At 34.5% G+C, this 25815-nt stretch overlaps 2 protein-coding genes across 2 annotated transcripts in view; both read right to left on the bottom strand.

The window, feature by feature from the left end:
* LOC142349136 (cysteine-rich venom protein-like) overlaps positions 1-25815 on the bottom strand; it is a 319707-nt gene that overhangs the window by 95500 nt on the left and 198392 nt on the right. The gene's annotated exons all lie outside the window — the stretch shown is intronic.
* LOC142349697 (fibronectin-like) overlaps positions 2190-25815 on the bottom strand; it is a 106879-nt gene continuing 83253 nt past the window's right edge. Inside the window, exons 15-16 of the mRNA XM_075401427.1 lie at positions 10393-10569; positions 2190-2395 (exon numbers count right to left, since the gene is read on the bottom strand). Of these exons, the coding sequence (XP_075257542.1) occupies positions 2190-2395; positions 10393-10569 (383 nt within the window). The remainder of the gene's footprint in view (positions 2396-10392; positions 10570-25815) is intronic.

Raw genomic sequence — 25815 nt, 5'->3', positions numbered from 1 at the left:
TCACAGGAGAACTGATATTGCACTGTAAACCAATACAGTTTCAGATAACTTGTGAAATACTTGCATGTTAGTGATATCCTCATTGACGAAGTTTTCATAGACACACATGTCATAAAAGTCCCCATAAGGGTTGCCCGGTTCAGGTCTCACAACGCAGTCCAGGAAATCACCGGTATCATGGCATCCAACGTATATAGCTGGATCACCGGCTGCATTTGAGCGATAGTAGAATTTCACCCGAAGCTCCACATCAGTCTGGGGTTAAGTTGAATTAATAGAGTAATGCCCGCTCTCAATTTATGATTCTAACATTTTAAAAACGAGTATTTTACTAAATGCTTCTTGCAAATTTCCGACTAAGGTACCTTGTCAGTACTTATCAGAGAGTGCAATCAATTCCTCAATAATATTTTGTAAAACACTGCGTAATGTCAAATCTTATTCGATAACAAATTTAGTCAGGTCTTATAATAAACTCTACCAGATTAATCTCAAACGACAAATCAGATCTTACAAGATACAAATTTTGCGCTAAATGATCTTGCGCCATCAGAAGTTTCAAAAGACGTCTTGTAAAATATTAAGCTCGATAAAAAATATGGAGCTCCCAAGTCGAAATCAAATGGTCATCTTGCAAGATCTTGCAAGACGATTCATCGTCTTGAATGATTTTTTTGCAAGATCTTGCAAGATAACCACTTTTAGCGCAAAAAAATTCCTACATCCTATTGACCTAGTCTTAGACTGGAAACTCTTAGAAGGTCGCAGTATTTGAATGTACACATTGTGTGCATCGTCAAAATCTTGCATCATAGCTGTTAATTTCGCAAGGTCCTGCAAGATAACTATTTCTCGCAAGATTCTTGCAACATCTTGCAAGATAACCATCAGGTCTCGACTGGGGTTTGCTCTGTCTTTCTTGACACACCCTTTCTCTCTATTTTTTATTCTTTTTTTATTTCACACTTGATGGCCTTTCAAAATTGCGGCTATTGGATATAAAAACAATACGCAGAGATTCAACAAATTTGAACAAATTTATAAGACCCAAAATGTACTTCAGTTCTGAGAATGGCAATTGAATCGGTTTGTAAGAGCGAATATTACCGTGGACACTGGGTAAGAGTCTACAACCTCTCTGAAACACAGTACAGGTTGTGATCTATTTTGTCATTTAAACAGAGTTCGACACCTGATAGTCCAAATTTATGGGTCGGCTCAGTCAACGAAAACTTACAGAGAGCTCGTAAATTAATACGAAAGTCCAAAATTGTGCATCATTTTCTTCTGATCAAAGTTTTAAAGGTCACAGAACGAGAAGAAGCGAATCATGTATTGCCCAGATAATGGCAGCTTGCCTGCATCACGACAATTCGTATTCTTAGAGCAAGAAGGACTAGACTTTTAAAAGTCATGTTACATGTTAGTGGATAAAAAACAAAATAATAGCTGTCAGAATACCACAACGTTCAGCGACTTTTTTGATCTTTCTCCAATTTACTCAAAAGTAGAATTGTTCTAACAAATATCTCATGAAAAAATAGTTGGAGAACCAATATTCACTCCACTAAATTTTTATCCAAAAATAAATTCTTTGAGAGAGAAATAATTGGTGTCAACGTATTGGTTTAGAAGTTAAGCAGAAAGTTTTTCAAAAACTATCCCCCAATATGTATTTCCTAAATATATCATTACACCATTGCTCAACATGTCAATGCTTAAAAAAACTTAGAAAAAGTGCATGTATTTACATAATTTCTTACAAACAAAAAAAAACAATTTACTGCACAGATAACAAAGAATAAAATATCAGTTTTTCTTTTCTGTGTCAGTAATTATTTTATATGATCTGATGTGTTATCTTCTCAAAAATGATTTTAACGGTTTGCAAGGTTTAAAACAACAAATACGAATCCGCCATTTGTATCGAAAGCTTTCCCTTTTCTCAAATGTTTTTTCGTACAAAAACCTAAAAATCTGTTTACTAATAAAACGTTTGTACTCACACTCAGCTTGATTAATTGATTACCAACCAATTTTGGCATGTTTTTTAACCAATAGCTTCTCCTATCGCTAAACTACAGTCGTGCTGATCTTGAGAGGAAAATATCTTTTGAAATCTTAAATTTTGAAAGAAATATCAAATTGAATTTTTGTGTGTTTTCGATCAATGATATGCGCTCGAACCGTTAGGTAATTCTCGATAAACGTGAGACGTCTTCTGTGACTTTTAGCAGCGTTACAGAATCTATATACATCATGAATATAACTAACGCCCAAAGTGGCGGGGGCAGGGTGCAGGCCAGAGTGGTGTGGACGTCGGAGTCATAACCAGTGGGTGGATAAATTGGCTTCACGTAGTATGTCAAATTGTAGCACTGAGCTGCGTTCAGATCTAAAACAGGCAAACCAGCAGTGCTTTTGTAAAGCAACATGCACGTTATTATTTCTCATAGCAAAAGTGTTCGTTTTTTGGACTCTGAAGATGTCAGTACTTAATCTATGTGGAAAAAATCGAGAAAAAAATATATTCAGCCGAGAACATCAGGCGATTCATCAGTAGAAAATATAAGAATCAGCACTCAAAAAACTGTGATGACCCTTTCCAGCAAATGCGATTAATCTGAAGATTGTGGTGGAAATTAAGAACTTGCCGCAGTTCATACTAAAATTTTCCAATGTTAAATTTTTTCTTAAATCAAAAATAAATGATTTCCTTTGAAAGTAGTGAATTTCGCTCAAATTATAACTCATCGCAGTTCCAGGCCACCCGCACAATACTTCAGTTTTCAAATGATAACAACACAATCGTGAATTATTCATGGTAGACACAAAACTATACATTTTAAACACAAATTATTTAACAAATGGGAAAAAGACGGCAAAAATCAAACAGATGTTGGAAAAGTTGCCAGAGTTTTTGCATTGGCGAAAAGGTCCTTTTTGAGATGAATTTGCCGATTGTGATCACAGACTGTAATGAAATAATTATAAATACAAAATATATATTATAACTTTATAAATTACAAAATATAAATTATAACTAACGAAAATCTACGAAAGTGGCAACAGCTCTTAAAAAAGAAAAGACACAAGCATTTTCATCTCAAGAGAGTTGTTGTTATTGCCGACAAATGCAGTTTTATTCTACAAATTATGGTTGAAACATAAAAATTTATTTTTTTTAAAATTTGATTACCTTGTAACGGCCCCTAAGGATATTTTTCTTTTAGTCCTACGGTTATTCATTTTGGCTGTGTCAGTCGTTTTTGTTGTTTCAGCGATTGAAACTCGATGAAATTTCTCAAAAAAACAACAATGAACTTATATCAGTTGTAAAGCTTTGCAAATTAGTTAACAACATTCAGCAACTGCAAAGTAGTGTTGCTCTCAGAAAGCAAACCCTCACAGCATAATCAACCTCAGCTGCTCAAGTTTGTTCAAATTTTTTGTTCCAACCCTCTTGAGGGGGAGGGGCTATGTACTCAACTGGTTTTTTTGCTGAGTCAATTTTGGCTGAACGATATATTCATGGTACAGAGTTGTGAGTAAATCCACTAGAAACGTCATTCAGCGTAGAATATGGAACTAAAAAGATTTTTCTGATTTTTCTTTTCTACATAGAGTTATCGAGAATTAAACTTTTTTGATCATTCGACAGTTTTGTTCACAATTTGGGTAATTTTCGCTATTTTTCATCTCAATTTTGCTAAAAATAAATTAAAATTGTTATTTGTAGTGTTATCAGTTTAACCTTTAAATGTAGAGCAGTGTTGCTGAACTATTTGATTCCAGTTTTTTGAGAGAATTTTTGCGCTAGAAAAAAATAAAAGCTCCGATTTTTTTTATCAAAAACAGCAACAAATATCCCCATTGAGCGCACTTTGTTTCAGTTTAAAGGAATTAGAGACCAAAAATTACTGCGCTAGAAAATGTGCTTAAACTCTACAAGAGAGCTAGTTGTACTTCAATTTCCCATAATTGTCTTCTTGAAAAAAAAACTTTGCCGGCTTTTTGCAAATTTCTCTCGATAATCATACAAAAGGAATAATTAATTTTTGATGTAAAGAAGTATTTTAAATAACGATTGATCTAATTCGCTTTTGTTTAGAACAGTTCGGTGTTTTAATTGGACGCAATTCAATGCTATTTTGGATCTCATCATGGATTCATTAAAAATTAATCCAATATTAATTATCCGTTTTTTTTCCTTCAAGATATTTTTTGGATCCACTAATGAGAGTTTCAAATTAAGCCTCATTTTTTAACAGATCTCATGTACTTAAAAATGAGGTCAAATGATTATTTATGTTGTTTTCAGAAAGAAAATCATGGTCTTTATAGCTTTGACGAAGTAATTGATGAACTTCAATTGTACACTTGTGCGTTGCCTCCGTTTGTTGATCTCTTTGCAATCTGATGACTTAGTCTCACTAATGAAAGATTCAATTGGCTTAATTATGGGATAAACCTATACAATACTGAGTTTTTCTCTTCAGTATTTTTGACTTTGAAAATTTTTAATTAAAAAATAGTCAATGACTCTTTGAAGTTTTTCACACTTTATTTTATTTCTTTCAAATTTTTCCAGATTACAAGTGAGGAAAAGTCATTTTTCACATAAATTGAAGTAAAAACATCATGGCGACTTTGTTTTTAAATATCGGCTTTTGGCTTTGATACTAGAGCGTTTTCATTGAAATTTTGTGGTTTTTGTGCATAAATTCCCATTTTCGGATCAATTGTTTGCTGCCTTGTCTAATTCTCATTTTCAAGACAAGTCCAAATAAAAACCTGGATAGCTTCAAAAATTTAATTTATGAGAGATATTCAACGTTGACCACATTTAGTGAATTGTATATGGTTTCAAGGGCGGCGACAAAGTTCTATTGCAAAAGTTAGTAGAATTTTTGATTTTTGCCTGTTTTTGTCGTTTTGTTGTCAAATCTGTTGTTGTCAAATTGTTGTCAAATTGTTGTCTGTTGTTGTCAAATTGTTGTCATAAATCTGAGGGTTTCAACGCAATTTTTGTTTAAAAAAGTAAAAAGCTGACTTTAATTTTTTTAAAAGTCTTTATTGTCTTCTCACTTATTCTCACTTTTAACGAGCGCAATTGATTTTCCAAGAAGTTGCAGGATAATTTATTTATTCGTTTACTTGAAAGCTCATATTGGTTTTGACTTATGAAAAAATATATATATTTCAGAATGATCAGGAGATTTATAAGCTTTGCCAGTTTTTAGTGTTATTTCTGTCTGAATTTTTAGTGTTATTTCTGTTCAATTTTTAGTGTTCTTTCTGTCAAAGTTTGCAACTGAAAAGATTTTTGTTTTTCACAAATGAATTTTGGATTTGATACTACGAATTTTCAAAAACTATTTTCGTGATTTCTGTATTTTAGTTTATTTTTGAGTTTTTGCTCGTTTATTTCTGACTATACCAAAATAATGGAAGGTCCCATTTCCACTGAAAGATTGTCGATTTGAGAACTGCTTTTGTTTTCCTTAAACTTTTCAATAATTTTGACGGCCAAAATGCAATCTACGCTCATTTTTTTTATTTTTTTCTGTTTGCCTTATTTTCCGTTATTTTTGTAGTCACGTGACAAATACTGGATAATGATAGATCTCACTTAGATCCTCTGGACTTGCAAAAACAAGTTTCAGAGGTTTTAGCTGATCTCTGATTTTTTTAATCTCTTTGATAATAATTATATTCAGAAATAGAAACGTAGTTTTTAACTTTCACCCTATCGCTCTTTTATGGCGACTTTGTACTCAGTCGCATTGCAGACAGGTTTCATATCTTTTCTAATGGAGGACAAGTCAATTTTCAGTACATGCTCTTTTGTCAATGCGTTTGAATTTGTTAAAAACTGTTTTAAAAACACAGACATCGACTTTTTCTAGTGGTCGTACTAAAGGCATGTCTCATCGGCTTTCCAATGAGGCACTTTACTTTTTATATAGTGGTTTGTTGGACAATATCTGAACTTTTGTAATTAAGTAAAAATTTTGAATGCGTGCTTTTGGAACTTAATGTGCGAACGCACAATACAGAGCCTCCCTGTCTTATTAACAGTTTAATTTTCAATTTCCCATTTGGAATTTTGATTTTTTTCTTGAAGATATACATATAGATATAGCCAAAGATATGGCTTTAGAAAACTTTCTTACAACTTCATTGGCTTTGCTAGTTACTAGCAGGCAGTTTATTTTCAAAAAAAATTGTACCCTGAAACTCGAGAGCTAAAAGCTAAAAATAACTTTTGCTATATTAAAAACAAAACAATAGTCTTCATTGAAATGGTAATAACAAAACTCTTTGTTTGCAAGGTTTTTTTGCTGCATGAAAATCTGTGTAGATACAGAATAGTTCCGATATTACTGAAATTTCTTCCGTGTTCTCGCTAGTAGCTCACAATTCGCTAAAAATAAAAAAAGAAAATTTGATATCAGCTAAGACATTTTTTATTGTCTGGCAATAATAACAGCCAAAAATCTAACAACTAAGAAGCGCTAAAATTGGACACGTAAAAGTGCTTTCAGCTTTGGGAAAAATGGAACTTGCGTAGTTCAATTTTTTAGCCTTCAAAAATTATAAAAAGAAAAGAAACCTTTCATTCACATAGCACCTGGGTTGAACTGTCAGCGGAAAAAAGTTTGCACGGTTGCGGGTATTGTTAAAACAGTAAGAATTGAACGTGCAGCGATGAATTGCGGTTTTTGCAATTTCAAAATAAAGAAAATAATTTTTTTTTAATTCTTCTCAAAAACCACTCACAAAATTTAAAATCTATGGAGGGCACAAATTTTTTTTGATAGTGACCGAAATTACTTTTAATAGGCAGAAGCAAGATCCTGATTTTCTTTGATTGAGTTTTTGCTTGTTTTTTTTTGAATATACAAAAATAATGGAAGGTCCGATTGCCACTGAAAGATCGTCGATTTGAGAACTATTTTCGTTTTCCTTAAACTTTTCAACATTTTAACGGCCAAAATGCAATCTACGCTCATTTTTTTTATTTTTTTGCCTGATTTTCCGTTGGTTTTGTAGTCGCATGACAAATACTGAATAATGATAGATCTCAGTTAGATCCTGTGGAGTTATAAAAAACTTTTAGAGGTTTTAGCTAATATCTGATGTTTTTAATCTGTTTGACAATTATTGCATTCAGAAAAAGAAACGTAGTTTTAAACTTTCACCCTATCGCTCGTTTTTGTCGACATTGTACTAAGTCGCATTGCAGACAGGTTTCATATATTTTCTAATGGAGGACAAGTCAATTTTCAGTACATGCTTTTTATCAATGCGTTTGATTTTGTTAAAAACTGTTTTCAAAAACACAGACGTCGACTTTTTCTAGTGGTCGTATTAATTGCATGTCTCATCGGCTCTCCAATGAGGCACTATACTTTTTTTAAAGTTGTTTGTTGGATGAGATCTGAATTTTAGTAATATAGTAAAAAATTTGAATGAGTGCTTTCGTAAATTAATGTGCTAACGCACATTACGGAGCCCCCTTGTCTCATTAACAGTTTAATTTCCAATTTCCTAGTTTGAATTTTGGTCTTTTTCATGAAGACATACCTGTAGATATAGCCAAAGATATAGCTTAAGAAAACTTTTCTTACAACTTCAATGGCTTTGCTAGCTGCTAGCAGGCAGTTTAGTTTCAAATAAAATTTGTACCCTGAAACTCGAGAGCTAAAAGCTAAAAGTAACTTTTAAAAATAAGAAATAAATTTTTTCTTATCATTTGCTATCGTAAAAAAACATTAGTCTTCATTGAAATGGTAAAAACAATATTGTTTGTTTGGCAAGTTTTTTTGCTGCATGAAATTCTGTGTAGATACAGAATAGTTCCGATATTACTAAATGTTCTTCCGTGTTCTCGCTAGTAGCTCACAATTCGCTAAAAATTGAAAAAAAAATGATATTAGCTAACACATTTTTTATTGTCTGGCAATAATAACAGCCAAAAGTCTAACAACTAAGAAGCGTTAAAATTGGACACGTAAAAGTGCTTTCAGCTTTGGGAAAAATGGAACTTGCGTAGTTCAATTTTTCAGCCTTCAAAAATTATAAAAAGAAAACAAACCTTTCATTCACATAGCACCTGGGTTGAACTGTCAGCGGAAAAAAAGTTTGCATGGTTGCGGGTATTGTTAAAACAGTAAGAATTGAACGTGCAGCGATGAATTGCGGTTTTTGCAATTTCAAAATAAAGAAAATAATTTTACAATTCTTCTCAAAAACCACTCACAAAATTTAAAATCTATGGAGGGCACATATTTTTTTTTGATAGTGGCCGAAATTACTTTTAATAGGCAAAACCAAGATCCTGATTTTCTTTGATTGATGTATTTGAAAGTCATATAGAACTGACTGCAAATGCGATGATGATAAATTGAAAATTCTTATGATGGCTGGGTTTATATATTATAAAACTGATGCCTTGCTCCTCTTAGAAAACACAATGCAATCGAATTAGCACAGAAAAGAAGGTTTTGCACTGACTCAATTTTCGGAAAAGGTGTCAGTACAAAACTTTCTTTTCTGTGCAAATGCGATCCCATTGCATTTTTTATTTTAGATTTGGGCAAGTGAGGATTGATGTAATCTTTTGACTCAAGGAAGAGTGATGTCCTCAAGTTAGGTGAAACGAACAAAATTTTGACAACATTGCTTAAATTAGAGAGAATATTGAATTTTTATTTTTAAATTTTTGCTTTAGATTTTTTGTATGAAATTTTATGCAAGGACAATTTTTTTAGATCTCAAGAATTGAGTTACAATCCGTTATTGATACTATATATTCTCACATTTGAAGAGAAGAAGGACGGAGTTGACAATTTTACGGTCGCAAACTATCTCTGAATATACGCCCAAAAAGCACAAAAGGTTCTGTTCTTGTTCAGATAATCATTTGCATTTTTTCGTTGTTGTTCTTCGTTTTACAATGTTTCCAGCATTAGCATTGACTGTTTTTGTACCACACAAATATTATCTGTTGTTCTGTGTTTGGTAAAATGAAAGGAAAACAATTTTCACATATTGTTTGAATTCTTCAAAGTCCGCTCCTTCAATCTCAATCTATTTTGCTGACATTTTTTTGATATTTTCACAGCGTGTTCAATTAAGAAAACTCAACGTCAATGCCATAAAACGGACCATACTTATTCAAATCAACAATGCAATGTGACGAGGTACTTTATAGCACCTCTATTTTTTTGTTGAGCAATTTTTGTCTGGTTGATATCTTTTTCGAAATGATACAAAAGCGATATCATAAAAAACTCGCTTTTTGTCTGGTTGATATTTTGTCTGGTTGATATCTTTTTCGAAATGATACAAAAGCGATATCATAAAAAACTCGCTTTTTGAAATGAGTTTCTGAGAAAAAAATTGAATTTTTAAAAGCTTTCAATATGACGAAGAAATGTTGGGGTTCAAATTTTACATAATTTTTGAAACTTTTGAGCTTTTGCGCTTGATATATACATTTTTTGTGATCCTTTTCTGTGCCTTTATTTGATTGATATGGGTATAATTATAAGAACATAAATGAATATGATTATGATAATCAAAGCCCACTCAAAAAAGATGCAGTAATTTTTGGCCAATTAAGTAAGAGAAACCAAATTTATTAACACAAAGCAAAAAAGATCTTTCAGGTTATTTTTCCAAATTTTGAATAATCAGACAAGGTTTTCATTCAACTGAAAACATATTTTTTATTGCACGTGTCTATGGTTGGAAAAGGACGATAAGTTCCAAATAAATGAATTAGCTTTGGTGATAATTTCAATGGTTGATTATTAACTACGCCAATTCTCTTTTCAGGGTGCTACGTAAAAAAGGCTCAGGTAGGAATAGGTTTTATGTTATAACATATTTTTCAAAAGGTAAATCTCAGGTGCTTTATGCCAACACTTGCCACCCGGGCCGAGGATTTTGCCGAAAAATAACGGGGAAAAGAGTGTAAAGAGTGTAAAAATAATATTTTTACACCGTTAGTGCCCCTCTTATTAAGGGTGGAATTACCTTTATGCACTTGAGAGAACGAGTCAAAAGTAATCTAGTGCAACTAAATAACTAAATAGATCAAGATAATAGACTTAGAGGGAACACTAAGTGGTCCAAATAAAAAAATGTGCGCCGTTAAAAACAGATTTTTAGTCTTTCAGGTTTTGCATCTTCAAGTTTTAATTACAAGCTAATCGGCTAAGTCGAGCTGCCTCAATGAGCCTCGTTTTAAGCCCAGAACTCTCCGAGTTTCATGTTTTTCACTCTATTTTGATTAATTGGTCTCAGTTCAACGGTGATCGCTTTTTAACGTTGACACCTCGACCCGGGTCACCCTTTGCTAGGTATGCAGTAAAAAATAACCTTGTCCCTGGCTCAGGTCGCAAAAATTTGTGTCTGTTGGGTTCATTTGTCCAGCCGATCCCCCAAATCTGCAAGTTATGCTGACATCAGAACCCCCAGAGACATTGTAGCTGACCACTAGATCATAGTAGAAGCCTACTCCTGTCCACCGAGCGTTCAGTTTAGTTGTTATTGGCTCTAAAATTAACCCGAACCCTATTAACCTTCTCGGGTTGAGGCTTCACCTTTATTTCATCCAAAAATCTCAGTGATTAGGGTGTAAAACCGGATCCACTTTCATTTTTTGGTGAATAGAGTGTAAGAGAGCAATATGGAAAAATGAACTGTAAATATATAATCTTAGTCACACTCTCATTACATAGAAGTGCATTGATAAAAAAATACACTCTTATTTGCACCGTAGCGTTTAGTTTTACATTCTTCTATGCCCTGGCCTGATTCTTTCAAAAAGATGATAGTCTTGCAAGACCATGCAAGACGATGTCCATCTTGAAAGAATTGGAAGACGATGTCCATCTTGAAAGAATTGGAAGACGATGTCAATCTTGCACGATCATACAGCACGATGTTTATCTTGCAACATTATGACGACACGATGTTTACACAACATTATTGCAACATGATCTTGCAACACGATGTTTATCTTGCAGCAAGTTCGTTTCGGTCGAGCTCTGCTCTGATTGGCTAAGATGAGATATTGGTGTCTAGTTTTCATTTTGCGACAAAATAATCTGATATAGCTGAGCGTATATTATGACAAATCCGTTTGATTTGAAATTTTATAATTGACATTTTTTTACTAAATTTTGGCAAGATACGTTTACGTCTACGTTTTTATTCTAGCCAAAAGGCGGTTTAACATACTTGTACTTTTTAGGGAACTTTTATGTGGGCATTCATATATGGGACAGTTTTGGAATAATTCTTTCACCGCGCGCATGAAGGGAATTCATTTTGTAACTTGAACTTTTATTCCATTTTAGAGAGTTGGAAATTTTTAAACTTGTCAATTTTGTTTGCTCTATATAGAATTAGGTGTTACATAAGTTAGATTCTCACTAAATGTTTTTGATGAAATCATAAAAAATCCAACATAAGACACCAGAAGGCGAAAAACTTTAAAATTTTTTAAAATTTTTTTCAAAGTTTTTCAAAGTCGTATATTTGTCTGAAATGGATTTTGCGCTAAGAAAGGGCACTCAAAATTGAATTTTTGTTGACTTCATTTTTTTCATCTATGCAGTATGGGGGTCGAAACATACAAAAATTTCAAATTTTTTGAAGTCCTAAAATTGTATGAAATGGATATTGCGCTCTGAAGGTCCACTCCATGTTCATTGTTTCTCGATTTTATGATTTCTTTGAAAAAAGTCTCTATTAAAAGAGATTGAAAATGTTTATTGAAAAAGCCAAATTTTTTTACTTGATTTTTTTCCTATATAAAAAGGAACTCTGGTTCATTATTTCATTTTTATAATTTGAAAATCAGCATGACAACTATTGCAACCGTGGATTTGAAACACATTCATGAAATTTATGAACAAGTAGAAGTTGACTATCCGGAGAATAATGAACGGTTTGTATACTTTTTGGCAGCATGTCTTTATCTGGACCCAGACATTAACTTGGAAACAGTTCTCAAGTTGAGAATATATGGTGGTCTTATTGGTATAGACAACTCCACCTACCTTAAGTCTTATAAATTCCTGCGATTACATGCAATACTTCATGACGCTTCACGTTATATTGCAGAGCATAGTCAGAAAAACCCTGGATATTTACACGTTTTACCTTGTCCAATCACAAACGCTTATATTGGTCACATGACAGGCTTACCTTTTTCTGTTCGCGAAAACGTTTAAACGGAACTTGTTTAATTTACCGGAATGTTAACTCCTGAAGTTGTCGTTTTAGATTTTGAAGGTTTTCGCCATAAGTAATCCGGTTTTACAATTATATATAAATATAAAATGGAATATATAAAATGGAAAAATTAAAAATATATATAAATATAAGATTAAATATAAAATGGAGCCGTTTTGCAGTAAGGATTACATCTGTTTCAAATTGAAAGCAAACAAACTCTTGTCTAAGGTCACAGCTGAATTTAATTGATCAATATTTGAACAACAGGCAGACTTAAGTACGCCATAGGAGTACTTGAGCCTGTATTTACAAATCAATCATTTGGAGTTAATTAGGCAGTTTGACGACACTAGTTTTACCACAACTTGCCGTCGTCATTGAATTGGAGTTTTACACTTTATAACACTTGAAAGTTATAAAACAAGTTGCACACTATGCCTTTCACGTCCACTAAAGACATAGAGTTTGGAGATTGTTTTTTCGATATTTCAAAAACTGATAAGCGCTGAATCAAGGCAACGCTGTAAAACCTATGAAAGGACAGGGACATATGTATTTCTGAAATTGTTCAAAAAAATCAGCAGACGGTTGCGAGTTTGAACAGAGAACTTCCTTAACTCTTGGAGAGTTTGAAAGTTTGGTCAGCTCAGCTAGCAAAATACAAAACTCGAAGACGGATCAGCAGTCATCAAAAAAACCACCACTAGCAAAGAAACCAAAAATTCAATAAGAATTTGTCAACAACGATGGTTAAAGCAATGATTGTTGAGCATTCTCCAATTTACTTGAAACATTTTCAGAAACAGTTCAATTTCCTCATTGTGAAAGAGAAACCTAGCTTTTCATTTGGAAAATTTGTGCAGTGTGTGCCCATTATGATTCCGAATTTTGCAATTCAGTAAATAGCCATTACCAGGTTTCGGTTGATACAACTACTTTTGAAAACGACACTTTGAAAATATATCAGAGCTTTCTTGAGCCTTGTGTTTATACAGCTTTCAAATTCTTGTTTTGGACTGCACCAAATTTAAAGAATAATGGAGATGTGTTTTCAAAGCTTATATTAGCAATCGAATATTAGTAATCGAAAATCAATTTTTCAAAACAAACAAATGTCAATACCAAACAGAGTGCCAAGATGCCGGTAGTTTTTCAAAAGACTATCTACAATGCCCGGTCTCCATCAAAATAAATTTAAACTGATTTTTTTAATAGTGAAAATTTACGAAGAGTTCAAACAATTTTCTATGGTCCTCATTCTGGTGCTTTTTGTCAAATAATGGATACTTCTATTAGTGGATATAGAAAATTGAATTTTGTTCTGATTTATTGAGTGTTCGCTGTGGGTATGAAGAATAGATAAAATTTTGGAATAATGTTTTTCATATAAAAAGCAAAATGAATGAAGTCTTTATCGCTAATGTTTACAAGTTTTTGAGCTTTGAAAACAAACTGAGTAATATAAATGCAAAAAGTCCATAAAGTTTAAATTTTGCACTTTGAATTGGTTGATTCTCCAAGAGTTGATAGAGGTTGTGATTGTTTGCAAGAGAAATGATCCTTGATATAGGTGTTTGTTCGATGAAATAGGCTGGCCAAGGGAATCGGCAAGCAAACGAAAGTTGGTTGTTTTTTCTGCATAACAGTAACCAGTGAGTACCAACATTTTCAGCAGTTGCTGCATTAACAATAAGGAAGCTGTTTTTGATGATTTTTCTCGGAAACTTGTTTTCCGCACGAAATTTACTTTTAAGAGTTTTGCAGCCTTGGATTAAATCATTAATATCATCTTCGTCCATCCTTTTTTTTGTCAGAATGTGATTCATTGATAATCTTCTTGCACTGTCATCAAAAATTGTGCTTGTTTTTCGCCAATAATGAATATCTCTATTTTGTTCGGTAAGGACGCAGAAAATTTCGACTCAGTAGACATTGACAAATTTGTAAGCTCAGGATGAATAAAATTGTGGGATGCTTGTTTGGTGCTGGTCAAATCAAAAACCATTATGAAATGGTTCGGGTAATCTGTCAAAGTTATTACATGACCATTGTCGATGTAAGCTAAATCCGATATTGTTTTAAAGTAAAGACGTTTGTCATCACTTCGTGATATCGGACTGTCTGCCACAGGTAAGCCGTTTCGGTAAATATAAATCTGCTCCACGTCGAATTCGCGGAAAAAATGGAATTTGTCTGTTGCAAACAAGTAACGCTTCGTTAGTGTTCAGACAAATTGCTAGTATACGAATCGGTTCTCTTGCAAAAATATCTTCTTGTTTGTAACTGTGAGGACCCGTGAACGCCAGAAATGTTTTTGTTAGAGTCTCCGGGTAATGATACGAAGTTGGACTTGTTTATAAAGTTTTTTCAATAGCCGATACAACACCATCGTTCAATGTCATCTTGCTCACAATCACACTAGCTTTGACAATTTTTACTTTGTAGTGCTTGGCTGCATCGTCAGACATTATAACAAATTCATCTATTGACAGTCTAAATACAATGCGATGTGTCACACCACATAGCAAATGTCTGTCACAAGTGAAAAATGTGACTGCAAATTTACCGTAGAATGTGCACTCAGCTGATTGCCTCACTAAGGCTTTCCTTCTGTTTACGTCTCCAATTGACAGAGCTCCTGGATCTTCACCGTATGAGAAGCCCTGACATGCCAACCAGGTGTTTTTTTTGCATCTTTGTCATGTGAAAATTCTATTTTGATACAATTTTTATGAGCACAGTTTCCGTTAGCGTTTGAAACTTTTTTCCATTAGCAGACAGTCAGAGAAGAGTGAATGTAACACATTATTGCAAAAATAGTGAGCATCTGTCTTCGTAACATCTGTTGCTGTTGCAGCGTCATATCTCAAATCAGCTTCTGATTACTGGAAAACTTTATATTTCACTTCCCAGAAAACTTTTGTAAGTCAAAAAAATTATTTCGGTCACCGGCGACTTCAAATTCTAACATGGGCCCATTTGGACTGTAGACTGGGCCCAAAATTTTGACAAAAACTACCATCAAAAATTCCTAAGAGAGATGGTTTTTCGGACAAAACCAAAGAACTATGAGTTGCTTCTGAAGGTAACAAATAAGCGATCATCATTTACTTAAGCAAAAAAATCTGATCGACTTCTTTTTGGAGCTCTGTGCAATGATATGGTTTTTTTTGCCTTTGTTGGTTGATTTCTGTCGCGTGACTCGCATTGACCTCCTCCGATGTGAAGTATTTTGTCGATATCCCCCTTGTCTGTTTTTTGACAGTTTTTGACATTGTATTTTTAAATTCCTGTTTTGGAGATTTTTTGCTTTCGACTACATCCAAAAGCTCTCAAACACTTTGTTTCAAGAGCTCCTTCCCGATACGCTTCGATGTAGGCAAAGGGAAACGACGTGCTAAAGGCAGCGCAACACGTCCAATTCCCGCGGTTAGAGCTCCGAAACCAATTCTTTTTTAGGCGATAATGTCCAGAAAAGTGAGGCAAAGACGTTGCTTGATTAGCATAATAAGAATCCTTTTTAAGAGTAAAATGTTTTGAACTGTAGTGTTAGAATAACTTTTTCAGTTCCCGAAAAAGGAACTAATTGTCCTGTTTCCATTCTCAACTCAATTGAAATCGATTGAATTGTGTTGGTTAGGAGCCTCTTATAGTCTAAATTTGTAAAAACTATCCGATGAGTTGGTTCAAGCTCACAAACACTGCCATTTTTCAGACGTTGTTTTGAATCAATGACTCACAAAAGAGGAGCCTTAGTGTCACTGACGTATTGATATTCAATTATATTGGTGTAGATGAAAAGTAGATGCTTTCCAGCACGAAGGTCAGCTGGGAACTCCCCATTATAAGCTTTTGTTTTATCACTTTTCATAAACCTGTTTGCATTGGGAATCACTTTGTACACAAAATTTATTCCATTGCTGTCAGGAATACCCTCAAATCCAATAATGCTCAAAATTTCCTTCAGACCTCGCAAATAAAATTACATATTTTCCGGAGCTCTTCAATTCTCTGAATGAAAAATGGGGCAGTCCAATTGTGCGCTTAATTGATGCAAGAAGTTGTGCCACTGTATCAAAGGTCCCTGGCATAAAACTAATTTGTTGTCCACTGTAAGTTCTATAAATAATATTGGCACCCGATGACATCTTTTGGGAACCTTCATGGTCTTTAAATTGTGCACAATTAGATTTCCGTATGCCATGTTTTTTTTTGTTGGGAACATGATTTCACTTAGCGCCACTCTCCAATCACCTGCTAGCTGAAGTCGTCATTAAAAAAATTCCGAAAAGGTGCAAGTGTGTTTGAATCGAGTATTTCCATTGAAGCGGATAAAACAACGTGAACTGTAAACTCATCTTCGAATCGGTTGGTGGACATTTTAAGCGAGAGGGAGCCTGACACGTTGTAATTCTGGTTGATAAAATTTACCATGAATTGGTTCTTTTTCTGCATCGACTAAGAAGTATGTTGGTGGGCTTATTGTTGGTATTCCCGTTATTTCAAAGACTTTGTCTGTGAACGATTGCTTGTACTTTTTCCTGATTGCTTCATCTTTTTGAACTACTCTCACAAAGTCTCCGATGTAGAACTTGGGCTTCAAGTTGAGCTTGTTTGTGCTGCCAATAACACTAGTCGTGGCACATCTTTTTTTGTAAGTTTCTTCGGAGCAATTTTAGTTACTCTATTGACTCTTGAATTGATTGTTTTCACAAAATGGTCTGATTGGTCAATGTAGCTATAGGTCCACTTTTCTCCAAGATATCGATGAATTATCTTTTTGAGAGAGCTAATGTTCCTCTCTGCAAAAGCTGACTATTTTCGCTAAAAAAACCATGTATATGGATTCCACGTTTGGTACACAATTGTTGGAATGCTCCAACAATTTATTTACCATCGTCAACCCATTATTTTTTGGGCTGTTTGTTTTTGATCATCTTTTTGAATGCTTCAGCTGCATCTGTCGCATACTTTGTTTTTAGAGGTTCCACTTGTTAATATTTTGACAAACAATCAACCGCTACTAGAAAATACTTTATATTGCGGTTATACTTTGCCAGTTTATCAACGTGTGCCAAATCCAGAGACCAAATTTTGTTAGTGTCTTTTACAAAAACTTTAAGCCTTGGAAATTTGAATTCAATTGAATGGTACTTTGTGAACAAGGGTTTTGATTCCAAATAGGACAAGACTGTATCAACAGGGAGCTTGATTTGAGTTTGCAGTTGCTTTATGCTTCCATAAGAAGTTGGTCCTTTTAACTAAAACTGATCCAATTATTTTACTTCAGGAAAAAAAATACCACAACTTCTGACTGGTCTCTTCTTTGTCTGTCGTTTGGTCCGTTTCTTCCTAATACTTTTTTCGTGTTGGTTTTGAGCCGCTGGGTTGTTCTCTAGTAGAGAGGGGCTCTTGTTTACTGGGTTGTTCTCTACTTGAGAAAAATTCTTGTTCACTTTCAGACGAGGCTTCCAATAGTGGCTTGGCATTTGTGTTTGTAACAAGATGAGGTGAGATTTGAAGAGCAATTAAATTTTTTTGTATTTTGCAATGTCAATTTTATAGTTGGTTGCTGTAGATTGTACAGAAATGTCAAAGCTTTAATGCTCAGTGTTTCTTTATTAACTCGAATAACGTCGTTCGATTCTATGGTTACTGTTTCAGATTGGTTAATCAAGTCAAAAATGATTTTTAGTCTTTTGATTTAGTTTTTAATAAAAAATTATAGCTCTAGCACTATGGGAGTCAAAATCTGCGCTTTTTTGGTTTTTTCACTACCGGTTCAATCTCGCTGTCTTCACACATGGGTCCTGTTTTTTCCTCTTCTGCTGTTTCGTTCACTTTGTTTGCAGTCTCATCCGGTTAATGTGCTTTCTCTGGTTTTTTCATTGAGTTCGACTGTTTTCGTTGCAAAAGAGACAGCTTTCTGTTTATAAAGGGGATTGTGCAAAACTTCTTTCTTTACCAGTTGATGTGAAGTAAACATTCGTTTTGGAATCAAAATGAATTCTTCGGTGTGCAATACGTTTTTGTCAAATAACGATAACAAGCTAGACCCACAGTTTTGACCAAATTTTTTTCTCTAGCAAAAAGTTGCCTCTTTTCTTGCCAGCTTGTTTGTCTAGACAACAGTTTTCTGAATGATTTTTCATAACCTTCTACAAAAATTATTCTTACTGGATCATTACCAATGAAAATGTTGAGCAAACAATCGCAAACGAATTTACCGAAATGATTTGAGCTCTCTCGACCTTCTCTTTTAGTTTTGTATCCGATATGTCTAGCAGCCGCCCCATCATACAAAATTCGCTCTGTCTCTCTCTCTCTCTCAGATAAAGAATTGATGGTCTTGGAGGAAAAATATTTGAACAGGAGCGCGAGATGTCTGATGTTTTGGGATCCAAATCAATTAATAAATAACCAAAAGGTTCTTTAGTTGCTAGCTCATAGCTCTGTTTTAAAAACTGTGCAATATTCAACTGTCTACCAATAAAATTGTCTGTTGTGGGTCACGTGGTGATTTAAACAATATGATATGTGTTGTATTTATATCAATTGTTCTGGACCATTTGCTTTGCTGGAACAATATTGTTTAACATAAATTGCACTTGTGTTTCTATGTTGCCCTGCAGTTGCTAACTTTTAAAATTCTTTGTCATTAAAAGTTTCTTCAAATGAATTGTAGAACACAAGAAGAAAGTTCACTAACTCTCAAATGAGTTCAAAATTAGATAATTTTTTAAAATGTTTGTTCAGTTTAATCTCTTACGATTGGAATTTTGGCTGATCTTGCTGATAAAAATAATAAATTATTTGAAATTCAGGGACAAATGTGCCAACTAATAACATTTTTAAGAAGAGTTCAGTTTTCCCGCAACAAGATGGCCATGAACAACCGGTCAGAGATGGAAATTATTTTATTCATAACTTTGGATTTGGAATTTCGTTTCCAACTGTACAAGAGAGAAGTGAAAACCAAAAAATGGATTCTTCACAGTCAAGACTGAAAGAAACCAACTTGGCGAGAGAAACAGTTTAAAGAAAAAATATTAAAATGTTTTGCGTAAAGTATCCAACATCTGAGTGAGGCAGTCTCGAATTGCAAAATCTCCATGATCGTCTTTCTTGGTGGTTGACGTCAAAAAGCATGTAAGTTATACCTCCGCCTGAATCTAGTTGATCTTCGGTTTGACATATTTCGAAATAAAATTATTCCAGAAATGAATTGCCTTTCAATAACAATCCATAATTATTCAACAATAAAAAAATCATAAGAAACATATCAAGAGTCTGCGTCTTCTTGTTTGTAAGTGATTGTATAGTTTGCATTTAACGAATCATGTTTATCTCTAAAAACAGTTGACTCAACGTTGCTCTCTTTAATCAGCTGCTTGATTTCATCGTGAAGAGTCTCATGGTTCAGATACATCAGAACTGATACTGCACGCTTGCGCGTAGGTAAAGGGGTTAGTTTCAATTTTTTCATTTTCTCCTGTAAAGACATGGTACAATTGAAAGTACTTCAGTAGAGAAAGATACTTCTTGAAAGCTTCTATTTCAGCAACAGCACACACAATCTGCTGTTTTCTCAAAACTGTTTGGCGTCTTGTGTCAATTTTTTTCTTCCTTGATGAGAGTAACCGTTAACTGATTTTCAGGCGTTATGCAACTGTAATCTGTCAAATTTGGAGGCAAATTCACTTGAAGTACAGACGGAGCTGGTTTTTCCGAGCAATGATTCATTCGTCAGCAGCCACTGGTAACAGATTTTTGCCTTCTTATTGGCACAATGCTTAGTTCTTTGTCGTTTTGGGCAACTCAATGCATTTTATTTACAAACTGGTGTCTCCCGATATAAATTCATGTGTTCAATTTTTGGACAAACCAAAGTTTCCAAGTTGATAACGTTCCTCTGTAATAGCTGCCGTAAACTTTTGATTTTTTTCTGATCCTTTTGCGTGAAAATCAGAAAAGGGAAATCGCAGAACTATACCTTGAAATATCTGTTGCAAAAAATGATCAGAGTACTCTCCTGTATCCCACGAGAGACCATGAAGAAATTTAGATACCCACAGGAAAGATCTTTGCTCACTCGAAGAAAGATACCGCAAGCTCTTTTATTATAAATCCAGATTTTTCAATTCGAAAGCCTTCAAAATCAAAAACAACTGCTCCGGATTTCAACATTCCAGCCCACTGAATAGACTATTTTTAAAGGATTTTACGTTTAAACAAAAAACATTTTCAGTCACATGACCAAGGTACTCATTTGTTACTGGACAAGGTAAAGCGTAAGAATAGGCTGGACCCTTTTCGCTATATTCATAGACTAAACCGGAAGTGTCGTGAAGTATCGCATGCAGTCTCAAAAATTTGAACGAATTAAAGTATTTGTCGAGGGCTGAATTGTCGATGCCAATCAAACTACCATAAGGTCGTATTTTCAAAGCTGTATCTAAATCAATCTCAGGATCCAAAAGAAGACAAACAGCTAAACAGTATAAAAATCTTTCACCGTTTTGTGAATATTCTTTTTCGATTTCTCTGTAAGTTCCGTGAATACTCTTCAAATCAACTGTCGCAATGGTAGCCATATGATTTCATAATCGCTCATTGAAAAATTGACTCTAGCCAGCCTTTTCCGCAAAAATCAACCTACATGCGGAAGAAAGCTAATTTACATGTATCACCCATGCACGGCCGCAGTCAATGCTTTACATGTTGCGCCGCCAAGGATAACCCCCTATTATCACACGTTTTAATGCGAAGGCCAACCCTCCCTATTTTAGTACCCTGTTATCTTACTACTGCTATAAGCTGAGATACCATAGGATTAAAAAAGCATGCATCACTGAAAGACCGATCAATTGTCAATATTGAGACTATAGTATATGAGACATCACATAAAAACATGCAGTTGAATAACTAAGCATCAAATATCAACTAACAGCTTTTTGAAATCAAATAGCCGCAAGATCAAAGAATCATTAGTCAAACGATTTTACCGAACATTAGGTTCAGTTATGTTTCCGAAAATGATGATACCTGACATTTAAGAGAATCAGCAATAACAATCCATAAATATTCAACAATAAAAAAATCATAAGAAACATATCAAGAGTCTGCGTCTTCTTGTTTGTAAGTGATTGTATAGTTTGCATTTAACGAATCATGTTTATCTCTAAAAACAGTTGACTCAACGTTGCTCTCTTTAATCAGCTGCTTGATTTCATCATAAAGAGTCTCATGGTTCAGATACATCAGAACTGATACTGCACGCTTGCGCGTAGGTAAAGGGGTTAGTTTCAATTTTTTCATTTTCTCCTGTAAAGACATGGTACAATTGAAAGTACTTCAGTAGAGAAAGATACTTCTTGAAAGCTTCTATTTCAGCAACAGCACACACAATCTGCTGTTTTCTCAAAACTGTTTGGCGTCTTGTGTCAATTTTTTTCTTCCTTGATGAGAGTAACCGTTAACTGATTTTCAGGCGTTATGCAACTGTAATCTGTCAAATTTGGAGGCAAATTCACTTGAAGTACAGACGGAGCTGGTTTTTCCGAGCGACGATTCATTCGTCAGCAGCCACTGGTAAAAGATTTTTGCCTTCTTATTGGCACAATGCTTAGTTCTTTGTCGTTTTGGGCAACTCAATGCATTTTATTTACAAACTAGTGTCTCCCAATATAAATTCATGTGTTCAATTTTTGGACAAACCAAAGTTTCCAAGTTGATAACGTTCCTCTGTAATAGCTGCCGTAAACTTTTGATTTTTTCTGATCCTTTTGCGTGAAAATCAGAAAAGGGAAATCGCAGAACTATACTTTGAAATATCTGTTGCAAAAAATGATCAGAGTACTCTCCTGTATCCCACGAGAGACCATGAAGAAATTTAGATACCCACAGGAAAGATCTTTGCTCACTCGAAGAAAGATACCGCAAGTTCTTTTCTTATAAATCCAGATTTTTCAATTCGAAAGCCTTCAAAATCAAGAACAACTGCTCCGGACTTCAACATTCCAGCCCACTGAATAGACTATTTTTAAAGGATTTTACGTTTAAACAAAAAACATTTCCAGTCACATGACCAAGGTACTCATTTGTTACTGGACAATGTAAAGCGTAAGAATAGGCTGGACCCTTTTCACTATATTCATAGACTAAACCGGAAGTGTCGTGAAGTATCGCATGCAGACTCAAAAATTTGAACGAATTAAAGTATTTGTCGAGGGCTGAATTGTCGATGCCAATCAAACAACCATAAGGTCGTATTTTCAAAGCTGTATCTAAATCAATCTCAGGATCCAAAAGAAGGCAAACAGCTAAAAAGTATAAAAATCTTTCACCGTATTGTGAATATTCTTTTTCGATTTCTTTGTAAGTTCCGTGAATACTCTTCAAATCAACTGTCGCAATGGTAGCCATATGATTTCATAAACGCTCATTGAAAAATGACTCTAGCCAGCCTTTTCCACAAAAATCAACCTACATGCGGAAGAAAGCTAATTTACATGTATCACCCATGCACGGCCGCAGTCAATGCTTTACATGTTGCGCCGCCAAGGATAACCCCCTATTATCACACGTTTTAATGCGAAGGCCAACCCTCCCTATTTTAGTACCCTGTTATCTTACTACTGCTATAAGCTGAGATACCATAGGATTAAAAAAGCATGCATCACTGAAAGACCGATCAATTGTCAATATTGAGACTATAGTATATGAGACATCACATAAAAACATGCAGTTGAATAACTAAGCATCAAATATCAACTAACAGCTTTTTGAAATCAAATAGCCGCAAGATCAAAGAATCTTTAGTCAAACGATTTTACCGAACATTAGGTTCAGTTATGTTTCCAAAAATGATGATACCTGACATTTAAGAGAATCAGCAATAACAATCCATAAATATTCAACAAAAAAAAATCATAAGAAACATATCAAGAGTCTGCGTCTTCTTGTTTGTAAGTGATTGTATAGTTTGCATTTAACGAATCATGTTTATCTCTAAAAACAATTGACTCTACGTTGCTCTCTTTAATCAGCTGCTTGATTTCATCGTGAAGAGTCTCATGGTTCAGAGACATCAGAACTGATACTGCACGCTTGCGCGTAGGTAAAGGGGTTAGTTTCAACTTTTTCATTTTCTCCTGTAAAGACATGGTACAATTGAAAGTACTTCAGTAGAGAAAGATACTTCTTGAAAGCTTCTATTTCAGCACCAGCACACACAATCTGCCGTTTTCTCAAAACTGTTTGGCGTCTTGTGTAAATTTTTTTCTTCCTTGATGAGAGTAACCGTTAACTGATTTTCAGGCGTTATGCAACTGTAATCTGTCAAATTTGGAGGCAAATTCACTTGAAGTAGAGACGGAGCTGGTTTCTCCGAGCGACGATTCATTCGTCAGCAGCCACTGGTAAAAGATTTTCGCCTTCTTATTGGCACAATGCTTAGTTCTTTGTCGTTTTGGGCAACTCAATGCTTTTTATTTACAAACTGGTGTCTCCCGATATAAATTCATGTCTTCAATTTTTGGACAAATCAAAGTTTCCAAGTTGATAACGTTCCTCTGTAATAGTTGCCGTAAACTTTTGGTTTTTTCTGATCCTTTTGCGTGAAAATCAGAAAAGGGAAATCGCAGAACTATACTTTGAAATATCTGTTGCAAAAAATTATTAAGGTACTCTCCTGTATCCCACGAGAGACCATGAAGAAATTTAGATACCCACAGGAAAGACCTTTGCTCACTCGAAGAAAGATACCGCAAGCTCTTTTATTATAAATCCAGATTTTTCAATTCGAAAGCCTTCAAAATCAAGAACAACTGCTCCGGACTTCAACATTCCAGCCCACTGAATAGACTATTTTTAAAGGATTTTACGTTTAAACAAAAAACATTTCCAGTCACTTGACCAAGGTACTCATTTGTTACTGGACAAGGTAAAGCGTAAGAATAGCCTGGACCCTTTTCACTATATTCATAGACTAAACCGGAAGTTTCGTGAAGTATCGCATGCAGTCTCAAAAATTTGAACGAATTAAAGTATTTGTCTAGGGCTGAATTGTCGATGCCAATCAAACTACCATAAGGTCGTTGTTTCAAAGCTGTATCTAAATCAATCTCAGGATCCAAAAGAAGACAAACAGCGAAAAAGTATAAAAATCGTTCACCGTATTGTGAATATTCTTTTTCGATTTCCTTGTAAGTTCCGTGAATACTTTTCAAATCAACTGTCGCAATGGTAGCCATATGATTTCATAAACGCTCATTGAAAAATGACTCTAGCCAGCCTTTTCCACAAAAATCAACCTACATGCGGAAGAAAGCTAATTTACATGTATCACCCATGCACGGCAGCAGTCAATGCTTTACAAGTTGCGCCGCCAAGGATAACCCCCTATTATCACACGTTTTAATGCGAAGGCCAACCCTCCCTATTTTCGTACCCTATTATCTTACTACTGCTATAAGCTGAGATACCATAGGACTTATAGCATGCATCACTGAAAGACCGATCAATTGTCAATATTGAGACTATAGTATATGAGACATCACATAAAAACATGCAGTTCAATAACTAAGCATCAAATATCAACCAAGAGCTTTTTGAAATCAAATAGCCGCAAGATCAAAAAATCATTAGTCAAACAATTTTACCGAACATTAGGTTCAGTTATGTTTCCAAAAATGATGATACCTGACATTTAAGAGAATCAGCAATAACAATCCATAAATATTCAACAATAAAAAATCATAAGAAACATATCAAGAGTCTGCGTCTTCTTGTTTGTAAGTGATTGTATAGTTTGCATTTAACGAATCATGTTTATCTCTAAAAACAATTGACTCTACGTTGCTCTCTTTAATCAGCTGCTTGATTTCATCGTGAAGAGTCTCATGGTTCAGAGACATCAGAACTGATACTGCACGCTTGCGCGTAGGTAAAGGGGTTAGTTTCAACTTTTTCATTTTCTCCTGTAAAGACATGGTACAATTGAAAGTACTTCAGTAGGGAAAGATACTTCTTGAAAGCTTCTATTTCAGCACCAGCACACACAATCTGCCGTTTTCTCAAAACTGTTTGGCGTCTTGTGTCAATTTTTTTCTTCCTTGATGAGAGTAACCGTTAACTGATTTTCAGGCGTTATGCAAATGTAATCTGTCAAATTTGGAGGAAAATTCACTTGAAGTAGAGACGGAGCTGGTTTCTCCGAGCGACGATTCATTCGTCAGCAGCCACTGGTAAAAGATTTTCGCCTTCTTATTGGCACAATGCTTAGTTCTTTGTCGTTTTGGGCAACTCAATGCTTTTTATTTACAAACTGGTGTCTCCCGATATAAATTCATGTCTTCAATTTTTGGACAAATCAAAGTTTCCAAGTTGATAACGTTCCTCTGTAATAGTTGCCGTAAACTTTTGGTTTTTTCTGATCCTTTTGCGTGAAAATCAGAAAAGGGAAATCGCAGAACTATACTTTGAAATATCTGTTGCAAAAAATTATTAAGGTACTCTCCTGTTTCCCACGAGAGACCATGAAGAAATTTAGATACC

Source organism: Convolutriloba macropyga, chromosome 11, assembly GCF_964194025.1.
Source record: "Convolutriloba macropyga chromosome 11, txConMacr16.3, whole genome shotgun sequence".
NCBI lineage: Eukaryota > Metazoa > Xenacoelomorpha > Acoela > Convolutidae > Convolutriloba > Convolutriloba macropyga.
Note: the sequence above shows the minus strand (reverse complement) of the source record. Positions and strands in the feature narration are given on the sequence as shown.